Here is a 20,840-nt window from a genome sequence, read left to right as displayed (position 1 = left end):
TACAATTACTCTGGAAAGCAGTATAGAGATTCCTCAGAAAACTTGGTAATGAAACCATCATTTGACCCAGTTATTCTTCTCCTGGGTGTATATAATTGGGAGAATTTAAAATCAGCATATTACAATGATACAGTCACATCAATGTTTATAGCAGCACAATTCACCATAGCTAAGCTGTAGAGCCAACCTAGGTACCCTTCAACAGGTAAATGGATAAAACAAATGTGGTATATATACACAATGTGTATTATTCAGCCAAAAGAAGAAAACTTTATGACATTTGCTGGTAAATGGATGGATCTGGAGACTATCATGCTAAGTGAAATAAGCCAATCCTCAAAATCACATTTCTCCCCCTATGGAGTGGGGGAGAAGAATAGAATTAGACAAAGGAAAATGGATCAGACAAAGGAAAATGAAGGAAAGGAATGGAGATAGGAAATGGAAAGATAGTGGAATGAATCTGACATAACTTTCTTATATACATATATAAATGCACTACAGTGAATCTCACCATCGTGTACATCCACAGAAAAGAATTTTTAAAAAAACCTATGGGTAAATGGAAGAAAGATCAAAAAAAGGGAAGGGAGTAGGATGTTTTGGCTTAGATGTGAGGTGCCCTCCCCATTGTCTCACGTATGAGACAATGTGAGAGGGTTCAGAGGGGAAATGATTGGGTTATGAGAACCTTAACAAAATCAGTGAATTAATCACCTGATGGGATTAATTGAGTGATAACTGAAGGCATGTGGGGTGTAGTTGGAGAAGGTAGGGCATTGTGAGGCATGACTTTGGGGTATATATTTGTATCTGGTTAGTAGAGATCTCTCTCTGTCTCTCTCTGTTTTGTGATCATCATGTGAGATGCTTCCCTCTACCACACTTCTTTGCCATGATGTTCAGCCTCACCTTGACCCCTGAGGAATGGTGCCTACTATCTGTGGTCTGAGACCTCTGAAACTATGAGCCCCCAGTTATTCTGGTCAGGTTTTTAAGTCACAGCAGTGAAAAAGCTGAGTAGGACACAGGGGGTGGAGAAAACAAAGGGGAAAGAGAAGTACTGGGTCAGGATTAGAATAAGATATATTCTATGCTTTTGTAATTATGTCAAAATGGATTCTGCTGTCATATATAACTAAAAATAACCAATAAAAGAAAAAAATTGATGAACTTATAGAAAGTAAGAAGAATTATTGGATTTGTTTCCAGTTTTAGTTTATGCTTTGGAGGTTTACTTTTGAGGTTATTATAGCAACATCAATTTACAAAAGAAGTTTAAATCAAGCTCTGGTTTAAGAACATTACATTTTGGGTTTTGAGGGCAGTATTGTGGTAACTGTTTATCACACACACACACACACACACACATATATATACATATATAGCAACTTCTGAGGCTTTGAGATCTTCCCTGACTATGGGAATTTAAGCCCCCTGAAAAATCCCAGTTTCACATAGTGTCCTCCTCTTGGAGGCCCAGACCCCACTGGACCAAGACCCCAAGGGCTGGACCAAGATGAGTCTTAGGCATAGATGAGAAATGAAAAAGGTGGACACCTAAGACTTGGGTGTGCTTACCCAGGTTCTCCCTACCACGCCTGTGCAAGTAGATTTCTAGCCACAGCTTTTCTTAAAATTATCATGTAGGTTAATGCATCTCAATTTTTAAGTAAAGAATATTAAAATTTGTTCAATTAGAAGTAATCCATGTTACAATATTAATGTCTATGATTATTTAGTATGAATTAGTGTATCAGACGTCTTTCTAATTCAACAAGAGTCAGAGTCTGGGAGATGGCCAAAAGTAGTGGGAAGTCTTTGTGTTTAAAGCTATTATATATAGCTTTGAGAATTACTATAATATTTTGTCCAAAATTTAGGGTCCTTAATTTACTCATAGTAAATCTTCTCTGCTTCCATTAGAATTTTCCAAGCACAGTATCAGCCTTTACGTTATTATTATGACTTTAGTAAATTGATTGATAACCAATATATGAAAAACAAAGATTTCTTGTAACATCAAATATAGCTTTAAATAAAATACAAATTCAAATACAAATATAGCTTTAAATAAAATTTTGTTGTAGTTTTTAAAATGACTCTTCTGATTTTCTCTTTTCTTCATCATCGAATAGTTCTCATTTATCAGTGGATCACATCTCAGATTAATATCTAGATAAAATGTATTTTCTCCCTTTTAAATACTTCTATAGTCTCATCTGTTTTTATGGCATGTTACTGCATGTCTCCAGAGGCACACAGCATTTTTATTTTCAAGTAAATTTATATTAGTTACAGTCTCCAGCTGTTTTAGATATAGGATCATTTCCTGTTGGTACTGTTTCCAGGACAGTTCTTTTTTCTACTCACAAAAATGAAAAATGTAATTTAACAAAGACATCCTATAATTGCCTTCATATCGAGCAAGGTATCTAGCAATCTAAATACTTTATTTTATTTAAAACATCTGTCTACATAATATCTAGTGATTGTCCAGGGCTATATCATCCTTGGGAAAGGCAGCTGCTGCCATTTTTATTTAATTTATAGGAAACCAACAAAAATGCCTCCTTAGTATTGAGTCTTCTGCCACTATATCATATGAGATTTTTAAAAAATGAGAGTAGTTTACCTCTTTGGTGCTTGCAAATAATTTAGTCTTTGTTAGATTGGGATAGACTATTATTTTAAAAATCACAATGGAAACATTCTGTAAGAATGGTAGTCAGCTTTTAAGCTTTTAAGCTTTTGTTTTACATACACACACACACACACACACACCCCAAAGTATCATAGTAAAAATGGTGGCATGCTGTTCTACTAATGTAACTAGTCTCACACTGGAATCACATTTTAATTGTGAAGCTTTCTTAATGTCATTTGCAGTGTATTTTCTTTTCATGTATAATAAAAATGTAAAGTCTTCTATTGTGAAGCCTTTCTGCTGATTAGAACAGTCAGTTGATACTTTGTTACCTTTTAGAAAATGCATAAAGATGGCAGCTTCTACAAAAGCTCTTTGTCTTGGGAGTGATACTGAATTTTGCTTATAGAGAAACCCATTTGTAAATTCTATTTATTGTGCATGACCCTTAGAGCCTAAAATGAAGTGTTTGACTTTTAATAGCATCCATTTAGGCATAACTGAATGCCAAAAACAACAGATATCTAGCCTTACAATAGTGTGTCTAAATGAGAAAGTTTACCTTTTCCAGGGAAGTAATCAAAATATTCCTCTTTGGAACACTAAGAATATGAAAGGGAAATGATTATGGTTCCCTAGTGACATACTGTTATGATTGACAGGAAAAACCAACATGCGTGCCACCTGAGACATCTTGTTCAGGAACTTTCTGGAGGGTAGTAAATTGGTGTTGGCACAAACACAAAAAAATAAAATGACTTGATTCAGCACTTTTCAATTCTAAATCCCCAAACACTAAAGAAAGAAGTAAATATTCATCAAATGATCAAAATTTATATTGATTTTTATTCTACATTAGCAGCTCAAAGTCGAGATTCTTGACAGGGTAGATGTCGGTTTGAATGATTCTCTTTGAAATGAGGATATAGGCACTGAGCCTGAGTGCTACCATGCATTCCTGAACCATAGGCCCTGATTATTAGAACCCTAGGAGGCTAAATTTTTAAAAGAACAGTATAAAGGCACACTTGTTCAGTTCTGTTTTGATAACTAAATTGTTATTATTAGTATGTAAAATAATTCTTGTTGTTCCTGCTTCATTCCTCCTTTTCCATCACCATCTAAGGGTAACTATTTTATAGAATTTCAAAGAAACTGGAGTGCATGTCATAGTTATAGAGTTAATAGTAGCATTTGCCAGCATAGTTGTTCTTGGGAAGGAAATGCCAGTCCTGCAGGGCAAAAGAAACTATGATTGTATCTTCACAATATACATTTTTAATTTTTAGTTTCTGCCAGAAAGTAAATAAGGATTTTTCCTTAGTGGAATTTGAAGATGAGAATAAGAACAGTGCCATAGAATATAAATACAGACCTGATGCCTGTTTCGTGGTGCAGAGATTTGCAAAGGAAACAGAATGGAGAGACGTTGAAAATTCTAATCATCCCCTCCAGTCCACACAGTGTAATCACACTTCCTTCCCACCCTGGCTCATGACATAAAATGCTGAATTTTTAATGAGTTTAACTACTTGCATTATCAAAATAGAGGGAGTGATGGATGAAACACTTCACAATTCACAAATGCAATTGTGTGATATGCTTGTTTTTCATGTTTGTCAGATGGAGGTATTTTTGTTGTTGTATTTTTAGTAAACATCTGTCATTAAACTAGAGGAAGAGAACATTTTTCTTTACACACAAATACATAAGGCATAATGAAAATAGTATTGCTGTTAATTTTTCCACTTCGTTTAAATGCTTACCATTTAATAAATATCATTAAGGATGTAGTTTTAAAATTGAATTTCCTAAACATTATAGTGAATGTTTTTAATGATTTGCAAACAAGTCAATAAAAATTAAGATCTTTTATAGGTACAAATATAATGTTCCAACTTAAATGAGTTATCTATCACATATAGACATGAGAGTTATAATAAATCTTGATGATCTAAAGCTAGGTTTTCTGAAGTTACCACTATGGTTATATGTTTCTATACTGATGTACAAAGATTAGTATATGCAATAGTCTTTAATGACTAACAATATTAAAATAGTTTTGAAAGTCCTTGTTAAATATATATGTGTGTATTTAATTTTTAACAAAGGAAATACATTTTTAAGACTTTTATAATTCTCTTACCCAATAATAAAAAGAACATTTAACAAATTTACTAATTGTTTTTTGGCAACATTTTAAATGGTAATATTAGCCTTATTCTTGAATGAATATTTGAACTCCCTTTACATACCATTAATTTTTCTGTAATTTCTAGATTATATTATCCCTGAGGATAGATACTGTGCCTGACCCATGTTTCTATCTTGTACAGTGTCTTACATATAAGATACACAAGATGTATTTGTTGAATGAATAAATGAAGGCCCTTAACCACCTTACTCAAAAAAAAAAAAAAGTTACTTCTTTAAACCTATGACTCCCTGTTCTGACTATGCAGAAAGAAGTTTTGACATTCTACCCAGTTGTGCATTTAGGCTGGAAGAATGACATGACATGAGATTTTTATTCACTGTGGTGACAAATGCTATTTGTATTTAACCAGAATATAGCTAATCATGGATATGTGAGTTGATTTTCATAGAAAGCTTGTTTCTGAACAAAGGAAATGCACTTTGAATTCCGTCCCAAAGGTGAGTTATTTTAGGAAATTATGAACTGCCAACAATGACAAAGAAACGCAAAAATATAAAAAACTTAAAACAGATCTTAGGTAAAAATGCTGCAAAGGTGAGAAATCTAAATCCTAGAATGAGTATGAGGAATTCTGCCAAAGAAAAGAGTAAATATTTCCAAGTGCAGATTCTAATCAACCCTGGAAGTTCTTGGCAAGACCTGTGGAGTTCTTGAGACCTGATAGTGTTTTTAGAAAAAGGAAGCAATCTGGGCCAGTGGGTAGGAGGAATACTACTGAGGGGAAGGAAGGGAAGCATGGTAAATATTTGTTTAAAGAAGTAAAGGAAAAGGTGTATGCTTAGCTATACTGCACCAAGGGTTTAAAAAGACCGAGTAGTAGAAGTAGGAAAATATCCCCCAAATAATAAAACTATTGCTAGAAAAATAGAGTTTATCCCCATCCTATTAAAGAATCCTCATGATTTTTCCTAAGCTGATACACAGTCTTCCAAATACAAACCGTGGCATTGTTGATATTGCCTCCTAAAGCCCACATGACTCATAAATTAGAGGTTTTCTTTTATTCTTTTACTTTTTTCTAGAGAATAATAAACAAATTATATATTTCAATCATTTTCTTCTCTGTCAAAGAAACAATTGTCTCCTGAGGGAGAACAGAGCCAAGAATTTAAAATATCAGCTGAGGCTACAACCTTCAAACTTTTATTTCTTTGTACATTTTAATCATTGAAGTTATTCAAACTCATTAAAATTTGAGTCAATGTGTATAGAATACATGGGTCATGAAGGGTGTTAGGGATACAGAAGTAAACATGTAAACAGAAGAGTCTGCCCTCATGGACCTTCCAATCCACTGGAGCAGGATGAACAACATAAAATAAATAATATATCTGGCAACATGTGGTAAAATTATAGAAAGGAGGATAGGCATTGCTAGGGGTGGGAGTAAGTTGCAGTTTTAGGTTGTAGGTCAGGGAAGACCTTGATGACAAGATGACATTTCAGCAGACCCAAAGAAGGTGAGACACTGAGCTATTAGGCAAACAAGAGCAAATGCCCTTAAGAGTGTGCCCACAAGCCCTGTTGGAGCAGGTGATAATGGGTAGAGGACTGAGGAAAGATCAGTACATAGGGAATATGAGCAAAAACCTGATTGGAGGATGTTGAAGATAAGAGAGAAACTGGAATCAGCAAGTACAGACAATGCATAGTGGTTTTGCCACAATGGAGAATAGAGAAATGGGGAGAACCAGATCAGTGTCAATTGATATTTAGGAATTATTTTTTCTTTTTTTAAACTATAGTAAAAGCTACAGTTTTGGGGTAGTGGGAAAGATAATGTGTTAATATGAATAATACAATAGAGGATAAAATTTGATTCAGGAGAAAAAGATGATTTTCATTGATGATCATCTTTGAGGGAGTCTGGTGCAAATGGAGCGATTAACTTTAGTAGAAAAATGGACAACTTCCACAGAAACAGAAGGGAAAGTAGAGGATCTGGACCTGGATGCAGGTAGCTGGGTGAATTTGATGGTAACCTATAAAGTTTAGTATGAGAAAGAGCAGGAAACTCTGCAATGATATGAATTAAGAAAGAGTGAAATTAATTTAATATTTCCAGGATATATAATAACACAAAAAGGATGGTAGAACATAGAGTGTAAGGAAATCAGTGATGTTTCTTAACTAAATTAGTACTTTTTAAGAACAAGTTAAAGGCATATGACTAAATATGTTTATAATAGTGATTGTATGTATAATCCTTGAAGATTATTAAATTGACTAAAGTTTTTCAACCCCCAAATGACTCCATGTACTATGGGCTATTTTTGTTTATTAGTCAGACACACAAGATCAGAGGGAAGTTTATAGTTGAATCATTGTTCAGGCCCCAAAGAAGATCATTGAATTTAAGTCACCACATACCAAGCCAAATTTAAACAAAATATTTTAGTACTCTGTGTCTTGTATCCTGATTAAATTATTAATTTGTAGTCTAAATTCAAAGAGGGGTACCTCTTGTGACTTAGGCACTAGGTGCATACAAAATAAAGGGGGAAAACATGCTACTAATGATAAGTAGCAAAGCAATTGTATTAAACCTTAGATGAAAAGCCACGTGTCTAACTTTATTGGTTTGCCACAACAAAATACAACAGATAGGATGGTTAAATAAAAGAAATTTGTATCTCACAGTTCTGAAGGTTGAAAGTCCAAGATTAAGGTGTCTGTACGTGTTATTTCTGGTAAGGCCTCTTTCCTTGGCTTGTAGATGACCATCTTCTCAAAGTATCACATGGCCTCATATGTGTCTCCTCTTCTTATGAGGACACCAGTACAATTGGATTAGGGTCCTACCCAAGAGACCTCATTTAGCTTTAATTACCTCAAGATCCTATATTGAAATGTAGACACATTGGGGCTTAGGGCTTCCATGTATGAATTTGGAGGTAAAGGGACATAATTCAGTATATATGTTAAAGGTTTACTGGAGGTATTAGTCATGGGAATCTTTCAGGTATTCCCTATGTTTGGAAGGCTGGATTTCCAGCCTCATGGGAACAGATAATTCCCTTCTCACTGTGCTGTTCTCAAAGTACAAGTGGCAGGAGCTATGTAAGCATATTTGTTCTAATTCATTAGATGACTATTTTGTCAAGACAGAAGAAGAGAGATGAGGGAAGATTAAGGCTATCACAGAAACATTGACAACTTTGGTGGCATTTCCTCAGTATCTAAATGCCCTAACCTGACTTTCTCCACAGTCTGTCCTTTTCTATTTTATTTTTCTTCATTTAAATGCCCCAAAGCTCTGTTCTCCATTCTCTAAGCAGATTATATCCCTTCTTGACTTTAGGCCCTTATAAAAAGGAGTTAGTCTGCCTATAAAGGTATCTGTCTGCACTTATAACCCAGGAACTTGGGAGACTAACATAGGAGGATCATAAGTTCACGAGCAGCTTTGGCAATTTAGTGAGTCCCTGTCTCAAAATAAAAAATAAAAAGGGCTGGGAATGTAGCTCAGTGGTAGAGTCCTCCTGGGTTCAATCCCCAAGCGTGGGGGTAAAGAAACCAACTGATTCTTCTTCTGACAAAGTCATACCCATTATCTCAGTTCTGGCATAAATACCACTTCTATCAAGCCTTTACTAACCACACTAACTTTTAGGAAATTAATTGGGAGGAGAGCAGAGGGGTAGAAGATAATTATACTGCAGGTGAGAGATAATAAAGGCTTGTACTAGGCTGGTAGCAGTGCAGATTGGAAAGACAGACTGGAGAGACATTTTAGAAGACAAATCAACAACTCATGGAGTAACTTGTGGTAATGAAGAGGAAGAGGCAAGAGGAAGAGTCAAGTTACGTTTCTGATCTGAGCAATAGATGATACCATTTAATTAAATGGAAAGTATGAAAAGATCTGGGGTGGGTAGTAAAGATGAGAATGAAGAGTTCTTTTTTGAACAGTAAATTCTAAAGTAATCCAAGTAGTGATGGCACATAATTGGTTGGACATTTTAATGTGGAGTTCAGAGGTCAAAATTAGAAGGCATTACTGTATCGATAGCAATAAAAGGAATAAAAGAGGATATAAAGGAAAGAGTTCCAGAATCAAGCTCCGACACAACCAGTAACATCAGTTGTGATACAAAAAGATCAATCAATGAACAACACCTAAAATGAAATTGGGGGTGGTGGAGAAGGAGAGATGTAGAACAATTGAGAATCTATTGTATTGGATCAGGCAATGGGTAATGCAGGCCTAGAATAGGGTGATGTAAGATCTGATCCTTTTTCTCTTCTCATCATACTCTCTCTCTCTCCATGAAATTCTCACTTTATCTAATTTCATCTGCTGCCTTTAGGTTTGTATTTTGGTTCTAATATTTAAACATACTTGCTAAACATCTTTCTCTGATTGTCCCACTCAGTGCTTCAAAATAAAAGACACAAATCTAGCTCATCTACCCATCCTGTTCTTACTCCAGTTCAAGGCCTCTCGGCAGCCTAGAAATGAGGTAGATGCACAGAGTCTTGTTCTATTTTTTATTTCTTTAATTATTAAGTTGCCAAATATTATTGATTATATGTCATTAATATTAATCAGATTGTTTCCATACGTAAAAATATAGTCACTTTTTAAAGTATCCACTATTATCATAGATGATAATAAAATTCTTTTAATAGGGAAATTGTTGTTGTATTTTGAGAACTGTATTTTTTGAAATATTTCTTTTAAAATACCTCTTTAGACTAAGATATGGTATGAGGAAAATTTAAAACAGTCTGCAGAGAGATTTAGGCTAGAAAAGCCATTCAACCTTAGCAAAAAGGAACTACTGTGGTTCTATTTTTATCAGCACATTTAAGAATGAATCACTGAGAGTAGGAATAGAAATAGAGATAGATAGGAAAGACCTGGGCCATGTAATTCATCTCCTTGTTAGTGCACTGAAGTTTCTGTACCAAATGCCTGTGAAATATTCTGCAATAAAAGTCTTAGATTATGACATTTCAATCGTTTTTGTTAAGTAACTATCTTTGGAGTTGTTCTCAGCTTTGTTCTCTAAACTCCTTTTCATATATGTCTGTCATGTGAAAGGCGTTTTACTTTGTACACAGAAATGACCAAGGATCACAAAGGGATGACCACTGATTATTTTCCATAGCGACAATGAGTCTGCATTGCTTCCCTATTTTTGATCCTTTTAGTGACCTGCGGCACACATACGTGAGATCAAGCCATGGTCTAGCATGTTACTTAGGATAATTAAAAAATAACAGAAACATCTACATACCAAACATGCCTCTAATGGCACAGATGCATTATTGTAAGAGTTTCCCGTGGAATACTTAGTATAGGATGATCTTATTATGCCTACAGCTTTGCAGTGGAAGGGAGGGGACAACACATGGGAAGAGTACTGTTTTTAAATTGTTTGTTATCTCTATTATTTGTCACATAAAAAACTTGTATGCTTTTTTAAAAAAAACTATATTGTTTTTCTAATCATTGATTCTTTATGTTGTTTTATCTTTAAAAATATATTCCTAGATCAGTAGGTGTAATTCTTCCAGGTCCCATGGTATTTGCGAACCTCTTAGCTGGCACTCTTCTATATATGCCATTAACATTCTGCATACTCCTCTTCCACGTCATTAATAGAGTTGCAAAATAACACTGGATTTAACATTTCCTTTGTCCTTTTCACCAGCCACACCTCCTATTCCCAACTGGATATACTCCATGTAACATTATACTTTGTTTATGGTGTTAAGACATAATTCTTAATCCAGATGTCTCTATTCTTATTCAAGCCAATTGGTCTAAGCAAGAAAAGTTCACATGAACCAATATACAAATTAGTTTTGAACTACTGTATGAAACTTTAACTGTGTAACTATAATATTTAACATTGTTTCTTTAAGTTCTTCCTCAGCAATGGAGAGCACTCATAATTAGCTGTTTGGGGAAAAAAAACAGAAATTCTAGAACAGTTTGAGACCTTACTTCTTACAAGATAACCATTTTTCTTCACAGAATTCTAATTCAGCCTTTTAAGCAGCCACCATTGTATAACATTTTTTCTCCTTAGTCTATTCTGTAAAACTATAGACCAGATAAAAGGTTTTGGTTGGCTCTAGAGACTAAGAAGAGGTCATGTCTTCCTTCACTTTTCTTACATTTTGTAGAATTCTGGTGACTATTCAACAGCTGACCCACCACTGTTTTTCTTAGGAGACTATTAATAAAAATAGAAGTCTTAAGGTTTATTAGAAATATTAGTGGATGTGCTTGGATTTAGTAAATCACAAATAAAAGAAAAATAAGAGTGCTTTGGTCCATGGTGTCCCTTCCTCTTTACCATGGACAAGTTTGCCCCTGAGGAGGCTTCATTCTCCATCTCATCTGGCATTCTAGGGAACCCTAAAGCCACAGGGATTATAACAGCTGCAATAAATAAAGCATCTATTTAATACATTTCCATGCCAAATATTATTCAGCATTCTTTTGAATGCATTGGTTTGATAGAAAACAGCATAGTGAACTTACTACCTCTTCTTTACAGGAAGCCCAAGTAACTATGAAAGATTTAATAATCCAAACCTGCATGTAACCAAAATTACTATTCCTTTGAGTTAAAATTATTAAGACAATACAGAGAATCAAAAGGGAAAAAAAGTAATAAAGGAAGCCTATTTTCACCATTGGAGAGGTACTATAATTAATATTGGACTTTTAAAAATTATTCTCTTTCTCTTTTTATTTCTATGGAAGAAAATTAAAAACATATATGTGTGTGTGTGTGTGTGTGTGTGTGTGTGTGTGTGTGTGTATGTGTGTAACCTCCCAGTGTCTGGGTTGGAGGGGGAAATTTAAAAAAATAAATATTATATATGACAATATGAACAAGATCATTATTAAAAAATTTTACAGATATTTTATGTAAAGTTTTATCATACAGTATTATGATCTCAGGGATATTTTGTGATATTTACTGAGTCTTCCAAGAGTTCATTTATTTGGGTCATATTTTAAGGAAGAACTTACAAGATTCAGCTCTAATATATAATCCTGTAATATGCCCAGTTGATCCCATTAAATCCAACCCCAAAAGGAGCATATAATGTTGTGAACAATTCCCATTTTTTGAGTTGTTACACCTCACTTGAAATGCATTCCTTCTGGATTAAAGCATCCATTCCTCTTTGTTTCTCTCTCCAGGCTGAGGTTCAGCTATGCTACCTGGAAGCACAAAGAGATGCTGTTGAGCAGATGTCCCTCAAGCTGTACAGCGAACAGTATACCAGCAGCAGCAAGAGAAAAGAAGAGTTTGCTGATATGTCAAAAGTTCATTCAGTAGGAAGCAATGGGTAGGGGACTGTTCTTTTTGTTGTTTTATTCTCACTAATCTACTTTTTCGTTGACCTTGCACTAGTAGGTGTTAGGCAGGCATTTCTTCCCTAGCTAACAGACAAGGGAAAGCTCAGTAGACCAGGCATTTATGTTCTTTTCCCTTCATGTCAGAATTGAAGGCTGTGGATTTTATCAGACTCTGTCATTTAACCCAGAACTTCTTAACTTTGTATTATTTTTTAAAAAGCAATTTTATGAGTATTTTGAAAAACCATTGTGTGAATAGTATTGATCTCTCTTCTTTATAGTTTTTTTTCCTCTTGTATTTTCCCCCTTTTGAAGCTTCATGATTTATGTTAAAGTCTATTTATGGAAACTTTAAACACCATAATTTTATTGGGAACTTGGTAGGACATAATTTTCCTCAATAACATAGTTAATAATTATTTAATGACTATGGAATAGCCACTTAACCTCACAGAAAATTAACTGGAATTGTAGACTAGCACTTGAATTGTCTACGGTATGTGAAGGGACCCAACACCTTCATTGACCCATCAAGAATTTTATTCAGCCTGAGACATATGGCTGTGTTATATACTAACTACCCATGCAATTCAACAATTAAGTCATGTATTCAAACATTTCTAAGTTTCTTTAAAGTTATAAAAACATTGTTATATACTGTGTATATGTATATTCTTATATTATCTTTTCTGGCTCAACTTTAATATTTAATGGGTGATTATTAAAGAGTGAAAGAGTAGTGATGAAATTTGATTATTTTAAAGTCTTAATGGCTTGATAAAATCATATTCATAAAAATGGAAATAGTAACCAATTTCTCTTTTATACCTGAGCCAGAAAACAAGGGGTAGAAAAGATTCTCTTAAGCCACTTTAGTCCCAGCAGCTTGGGAGGCTGAGGCAGGAGGATCTTAAGTTCAAACCCAGCCTCAGCAACTTAGTAACTTAGTGAAGCCTCAAGCAACTTAGGGAGACCATGTCTCAAAACAGAAACAAAAACAAACCACTGGCTAGAGATTTGACTCAGTGGTTTTTTGGTACCCTGGTACAAAAAAAAAAGAACTACTTTAAATATTTGTATCATGACATAAAACTGTGGGATATGTTTTGGTCAGTTTTTTTCACTGCTGTGATCACAAGACCTGACAAGAACAATTTTAAGGAGGAAAAGTTTATTTGGGGGCTCACAGTTTCAGTTTCAGTGAGGCAGAACATCATGGCAGATGAGTGAGTATGGTGAAGGGAAGCACCTCACATTATAATCAGCGAGAGAGAGAGAGAGAGAGAGAGAGAGAGAGAGAGAGAGACTGACTCTCCACTTGCCAGATACAAAATATATACCAAAGGCATGCCCCAATGTCCACTTCCTCCAGCCACACCCTACCCACCTTCAATTAATCCCCATCAGAAGATTAATTCACTGATTGGGTTAAGGCTCTAATAATCCAATCATCTCACCTCTGAATGTTCATGCATTGTCTCACACATGAGGTTTTGGGGGACATATCACATCCTAACTATAACAGAATGTAACTCTAACCAGAATGTTTCCTAAAGAGGCTGGGAGAGAAGAAGCCCTTCTGACTGGAACTACAGTACTCATACGAAATTTGGGTTAAATTAAGTATACAGATTACAAATTTTGTCTTATAAAAACAGAATTTGATCCCATTAAATCATAATCACAAATTTGTTTATGAAATTCAGACAATTTTTTTAAATTTTCATATTTAATTACCTATGTAATTTGTTGTTTTATCAGTCTATTTTTTATAAGACATGTAATATATATAATTGATTCTTCTTATTTATTCAGTAGACCAGAGAAAAACCATACCAGCACTAAGAAAGAAAAGGTTAAATCTTGGAGCATGAACAATAAACTGTTTTGAGATCTTTATGTGCTTTAATTTCTCTAAATGCCTAAATAGTCTCTGGTGTACATGCAGGCATAAACTTTAGGTCACATTTTCATGTTTTTTAAAAGCCCTGGGGACTGAGCAGCACCACATACTTCTGACCCCAGATTCCAAGTACCCAACCTGAGTACTTACTCTGGGCTCCACGAATCATAAATCTGCCCTGGGAATTGCTTAGTTAACAACAAGCATTGTTCTGTGAAGTGGGAGTAGGTGAACTTGCCTGATATCCTTTGTTTATGCTCCTTGGGGTGCTGAAGGCTGTGCATTGTGCAGAAATTTAAGAGTGCACTGAATAAAAGCCAGATACTTAATAATAAGGACAAAAACTATATATTCCTTTCTATTTTCTGTTTACATACAGAAAAGCATTGTTTGAGAAATGCATGTGGGTGAGGTTATCTGGGGTATCCTGCCCCTAAGACTCTGCTCCCACAGTCAAATCATTCATTCTGAAGCCTTAAGAATATAGCTTTGTAAAATTATCTGCTCCAATGATACATAAATTTCATTAACCCTTCCTTTTGTTACACAGAATGAGCATTGTTTCCAGTAAGTATTTGTGGGAATAATGTGGCTTTCCAGGATGTCCATTACATATACAGATATCCAAAATACTGCAGAGAAAACGAATTTGGTAGTAAAATTCATATATGCCTACATGCATGCTAAATTACATGTACTATAGTGTAATTGAAAAATATCTAATACTACTTCAAGGAAGACTCAGTTGCTACATAAAATAGTGATCTTAAATTTCTGCAAAAATTTTACAATCATAATATCATGTAGAAATGAATTTATAGCTTCTCCAGCTTGATGAAAAGATATGTATTAAGGTGACATATCAGCTTATATTCAGTTATGAATTGTATGATTAGCAGTCATGTATATGTGTGGCAGGACGATCTCCCTGAACACATGTAAAGCTGAATGACTTCTAATAGTAGGCTATGTTTACCTGTGGAGACACTTAGCACTGGCTCTAGCATCAGGGAGTGGAACCATGGCTCCTGGAGGACCTGCAATGTGTGACTCTGGTGATTCTCAATAGTAACAGAAGCCAGTACTTTTCGATTTAATTGTTTTGTGTCTTTCATCCAATAAATATTCATTGAGAGTCTACTATGCACATAACATAATGCTTTGAACATAATTTATTGAGAACACTTATATTCTTTGTATTTTGTAGAGCATAACCATCTCTTTTTCAGACCCCTGTTCCTATCAAGAAGTTGTCTGATTTCATTTTGTAATGAATTTCAAAGGTGTTATTTAATTCATTTAAGTAGCCTCTTACTTGCTGTCAAAACTTAGTTTATATTAAAAAACCATGTCTTTTGTTCCATGTCAAAGTTAGAGGCCTATTGCATCTCGGCCTTTTGGCTAAGATCACGTGTAGTATCTTATTAGTTTAATAAGTTAGAGACCGAAAAAGTAAAAAGTCTGGGTGCCTTACTTATCCAGGATAGAAGGCTTGAGGTGGAGCTAAGTCCTCAATTCAACTTCCTGTCAAGAATGCAAAAGTTATTCCCAAAAGTCGTACTTTGTCCTCTCTCTGAGGATTTCAATTATATCCTTGACAAACATTTTACTTTAAATTCTGTGTTGTGTATATTCCAACCTATGAAATTTGAGTTAGGGTATCTTCCAACTATAGAGAGATGAAAACATCTTAAGAAGATTTTATGAAAACTACAAGGAATTTTGTACAAAACAATGCAAAGCAGTATAAGTCAAGACAAAATGGCACACATATCCAGTTCCAGCTACTTAAGAGGCAGAAGCAGGAGGATGACTTGAGCCCAGGAGTTCAAGGCTATTTGGTGCAATATAGTGAGACCCTGTCTCAAACAAACAAACAAATTTACTGGAGAATGAAATTGGCCAAACTCTATTTTTATATTATGTGCATATATGAATATGTAACCATGAATCTCACTATTATGTGCAATTATAATGCACCAATAAAAAGGAAAGGAAAAAAGCAAACAAAATAAACCCCCCAGAAGAAACAACATGAATGCATACATGAGTTTGGCAAACATTCGTAAGTTCCCTTTATATGCTAGGTTCTATATGAAAGTGCAAAGATTAATAAGGCAAAAAGAAATCGCTTCAAACTTTGAGAAGCTCAGTTTGGTAGGAGGAGAAAAACCTGTAAACAAAATAGAATAAAGATTTTAAGTGTTGAGTCTGTGTGAGTTAGGGCACAAGCTCTTTGAGGCAGAGCTCTCGGACTGTGTTGAGGGCGAGCAGGTCAGACCAGACAGCAGGGAGAGAAGGCTCTGGAAATGATCTAGAAGAACTATGTTAGAGGAAGAGCTTTTCAATTTAATCTGAAACAGGCTTATTGATCACCCACAAAGACAGAGAAAGTTCCTGCCTTCATGGCATTTACAGTCTACAAGAGAGTGTAATATTAAGTCAGTATTTACCTATGCAGTGAGAAAGAAGGGGACGCAGGGGTGCTCCTGGGGCTTAGAACAAATGAAATGGACTCTGTGAGGCACAACTGCATCCATTGTATTCCCTGCTACATTATTCCCTGAATCTGTGCCTGACACATGCTAGGTGCTCAGAATGTGCATGGGTTCATGAATGTATGCATGAATTAATAACTGAAACTGCTATGGGGCCAAGAAAGAGGGAGCAAAGGTCTGGAATCATTCAATTGCCTGCTGTGTCATAGGATTAGAAAGCAGGGTAGAAAGTTGGAGGAGGTGTGAAAAATAAGGCTTTGGAAGAAGATAAAGTCCAGATCCTGGAGTTACATTTTGAGCTTATGATTTATAATGATGATCATCTGTGAAGGTTTTAAGCCAGGAAGAAAGAAAGGAGAGGGGAGAGAAGGAGGAGAGAGAGAGAGAGAGAGACAGAGAGAGAGAGAGAGAGAGAGAGAGAGAGAGAGAGGCGGGCTGGAAAGAGTACAGAGAGAAAGAGGGAGAAAGATAAAGGGAGGAAAGGAGGTGGAAAAAGTGTGCCTTTCCACCCTACTGAAAATTCTAATTTAGTAGGTGGGAGTGGATGACAGTGATTATGTGTAATGTTCACCACTGGTTGAGAACCCGCTCTGGTAGTTTTCAAAGCATGATCTCTATACCAGAAGCATCAGCATCTTCTAGGAATTCATTAGAAATCCTATTTCTGGGTTCCACTCCAGACCTACTGAATTGCAAAATTTGGAAGTAGAGACCAACACTAGGTGATTCTGATGCTGAAATTTGAGAAACAGTGCTTGGGAAATTGAGATTTTTAGTTTGGGGATTAATAGAGATGCTAGGAATGAAAAAGATACATAAGACTTAATCTCCACAGTCCTCATATCCTCAGTGTAGTGTCTCTCCCTCCCTCCCTACCCCCACATCTCTCTCTCTCCCTCCCTCCCTCCCCCCCTCTCTCTCTCACACACACACACACACAACACAACCTTGTATAACAATGTACAAAATTCAATATATAGAGTGTTATAGGGGTACTGAGAAGGGGAGGACTATTTAATCCAGCCTGTCTCAAGTGGGTCATGGAGACAAGGGAGGAGGGAACAACGGAGCTATCTTAAAAGATGTCTAGATTTTAGCCATTAGAAGAGGGAGAGGGAGGGTAAGGATTTCAGTCATGAGAGTAAATGTATAGAGCGTGTATGTCAAGAATTGTGATAATAATTTGATGTTGTTGACATAGAGGCATGGAGATAATGCCTGACTCTGCATCCTAAGATCAGGAGGGATTCCCCAAGGGGGCGAAATTCTATAAGATACCTCAGTCTCATCAGCCACATGCAAGGCTTTCTCTGGCAGTGGAGAAAGACAGGCAATGTCTATAGGAATTTGAGAAGATATAGATGAGGTTTATATCTTATATCTAAAAATATGGGAGTAAGTCACTCCTTAACATGCAAGGTTTTAGCATAAATTTTCATATCCAAACAGTATATATTGCTTATTTCCTAGTGTAATAGTCTGAATGAAAGGAACTTTAAATAGATAAAAGGCTAAAAGTTTGGCAGGCTAGATGAGTATATTTTTCTTTAGGAAAAGATGTACCTCTGGATTGGTGTGAAAGTACACACATACCCAAATGTATATAAAACATCCCCAAAGAGAAATAATATTGACAAGTGAAAGTAAATAAATCAGAATTTAAAATATTGCTTGATTAAAGACCAACTTTGTTTCTCTAAATTAATTGAGCAATAAGATACATCAAGTAACTTTTACCACGTGAGAAGGGATGTAATCACCTTGGATTTCACTGCTGCCCTGTGATCTTTCTGATTTTCATTTGAGCAACAGGCCACAAGCATCTCTGGGTAACTGGATGAACATTCATTCTCACTCATAGTCTCTTTTTCTTTTGCTCACTCTCTCTCTAACATGCATACACTGACCATTCTGAATATCTGCTCTACGGGTATTTTTGGAACATTGTTATACAAAATGTTTTCTTTGGGGTACACACCAGCCATATAAATGATGTTCTATCTCCTACATGTGCCAATGTTAAGATACCTAAGTCACCAGACAACTTAAGTAAACATTTCCATCCTGTATTTCTACTTCCTTCTCCCAACTCTTGCCCTATCTTATTCTAATGAACATCTAGTTGATCAGTGTTCAGTTCAGGCCCTTTTTCCTATACCCCTGCTATTGTTAAATAGCAAGATCACAATGCAGCATATAGTCAAAAAGAGCAAAAGGTAGGCAGACTTGGTGGTATGTGCCTAGGAGACTGAGGCAAGCTCAAAAATCACTTGAGCCCCAGAATTCAAGACCAGACTGGACAACATAATGAGACCCCTGACTCAGAAAAGAAACGAAGGAAGGAAGGAAGGAAGGAAATAAAACAAAAGTGGAGCAAAAAGTACAGGGCTACTTCCCAAATAACTGATATTTTGATTACTGTGTGATTATTAAAACAGGTCTTTCCAGGCTCAAAGGAACAAACAAAATGTGACCAGTAGAAATAATTTGGGGTTATGATATTATGTTCTATTTTAAATTTTGTTTTTAGTTGTAGATGGACACAACATATTTATCTTATTTATTATTTATTTTTTTATTATTGTTGTTCAAAACATTACAAAGCTCTTGACATATCATATTTCATACATTTGATTATTTATTTGTTTTTATGTTTTGTTGAGTATCGAACCCAGTACTTCATATATGCCAGCAAGCACTCTATCACTGAGCTATAACTCCAGCCCCGATTTTATACTGTTTTAGTGGGAAAATTTATTAAAATAACTGTAGACCTAGATAGTCTTCCACTTTAGTGATCTAATACCAGGGAGCCAACAAAAGGCAAGCCAGAGAGGCAGAAGACTGCTTTCTGGGGAAGTGAGACCTCAAAGTTAATAGTGATATCAAATAATAATAATGTATAAATATAATATATATATAAATGTATATAACAATGATGGGTTTCTGTACAAATTTCTGAGAGTTGATGGAACCCTTTGAAGAGGTAGAGAATGACAATAAGAAGACACCTAGGATAAACTTAATCTGCCAAGATTTAGTGTGCAGAGTTTAACTCCGTTCTTTAACATTTATTTCCCTATTTGTTCCCCCATCTCCTTCCACAAAGGATTTGAGTCAGCTTACAAAAATATTGACAATAAAACAGAATAAATGTTTGACTGAAGTAATTTAGGCAAAAGTAAATTTGTGTGTGTGTGGTGCTGGGGATCAAACCCAGGGTGTTTACCCATGCTGGGCAAGCACTTCACCATTGAGCTACATACCCAGCCCCAAAGTAAAATATATTCTATGCATGGCCTCAAGAAGGGCCATGATTTGGTGCTAAGCTTTTTACACCCAAAATAAAATAATAAAATCTCATTCATCATCAAATTCTTAAGAGTATTAAAATTAAAAATAATATACATTAGGTAAAACACAAATTTTATCCCACTGAGACCTAGAGGAATTTATCTTGTTCTTTAAGGAGAGGATGGGTATCTGTGATACTATATCTCTATAAGAGAAACCAAATCCCCAAAGCAGTTTTTGATGTAGGGCTACAGAAGTGATGTCTAAGCATAATTCAGTAAAAGCAGTTCTGTAAGTAACTAAGCCTTTCAGTCTCAGTGTTGGACTCTCTGGGTGGGGTCAGCCCCAGTGGAGGAGACAACATTGTGTTGAGAATGCTTCATATGACTTCTGCTACCAGGCTTTTATTAGAGATTGGGCAAACAGTTTCAGTTTATTTGTTTATTCTGTAACACAAAGAGTAAACATTCTCTATCACCTATGAAATCTTTGAAAATCAGTTGGACCCAGATAGATGAATCCAATGGGTTTAAATGTACTACTGGACCCATTTCTACTGATGAGATTTTATTTGTTTCTTTAGCCCAGAAAGACCTATTTTACAAAAGGATGAGTTGCCTAACCCACACCAGTGTGCCAGGAAAAGGTCTGGATCTTGTGTCCCTTTAACACACAGATAGAAGATGATGTAAGACAGCTTATCTCTCACTTTTTAAAGTTAACTCTTGTTTTGTCTTCTGAAATGCAGGTCCCTCAATTCTTTGCTCAAGTATTGATTCTAACGTTTTTCAGAATGTTTCTTAGTTCTTTGGATTAGAACTTAGTCCAGTGTATTATCTGAAAATTTGGAAAAGGGTTTGATTTCCTGACAGCCTAACAGAATCCTCAAAATATACCCAGAAATCTATTTTTAATTTTATGAATAATCCTGTTGGTTAGAATTTTATGGA

At 35.4% G+C, this 20,840-nt stretch overlaps 1 protein-coding gene across 5 annotated transcripts in view; it reads left to right on the top strand.

The window, feature by feature from the left end:
• Positions 1 to 20,840, top strand: part of Akap6 (A-kinase anchoring protein 6) — a 499,805-nt gene that overhangs the window by 341,632 nt on the left and 137,333 nt on the right. For all 5 annotated transcript variants that reach the window (XM_021724690.3, XM_040275774.2, XM_040275773.2 and 2 more), the window contains one exon: positions 12,037 to 12,185. In XM_021724690.3, coding sequence (XP_021580365.2) covers positions 12,037 to 12,185 — 149 coding nt within the window. The remainder of the gene's footprint in view (positions 1 to 12,036; positions 12,186 to 20,840) is intronic.

This window comes from Ictidomys tridecemlineatus, chromosome 5 (genome assembly GCF_052094955.1).
Source record: "Ictidomys tridecemlineatus isolate mIctTri1 chromosome 5, mIctTri1.hap1, whole genome shotgun sequence".
Lineage (NCBI taxonomy): Eukaryota > Metazoa > Chordata > Mammalia > Rodentia > Sciuridae > Ictidomys > Ictidomys tridecemlineatus.
The sequence above is the reverse complement of the archived record's forward strand: the minus strand, read 5'-3'. Positions and strand labels throughout refer to the sequence as shown.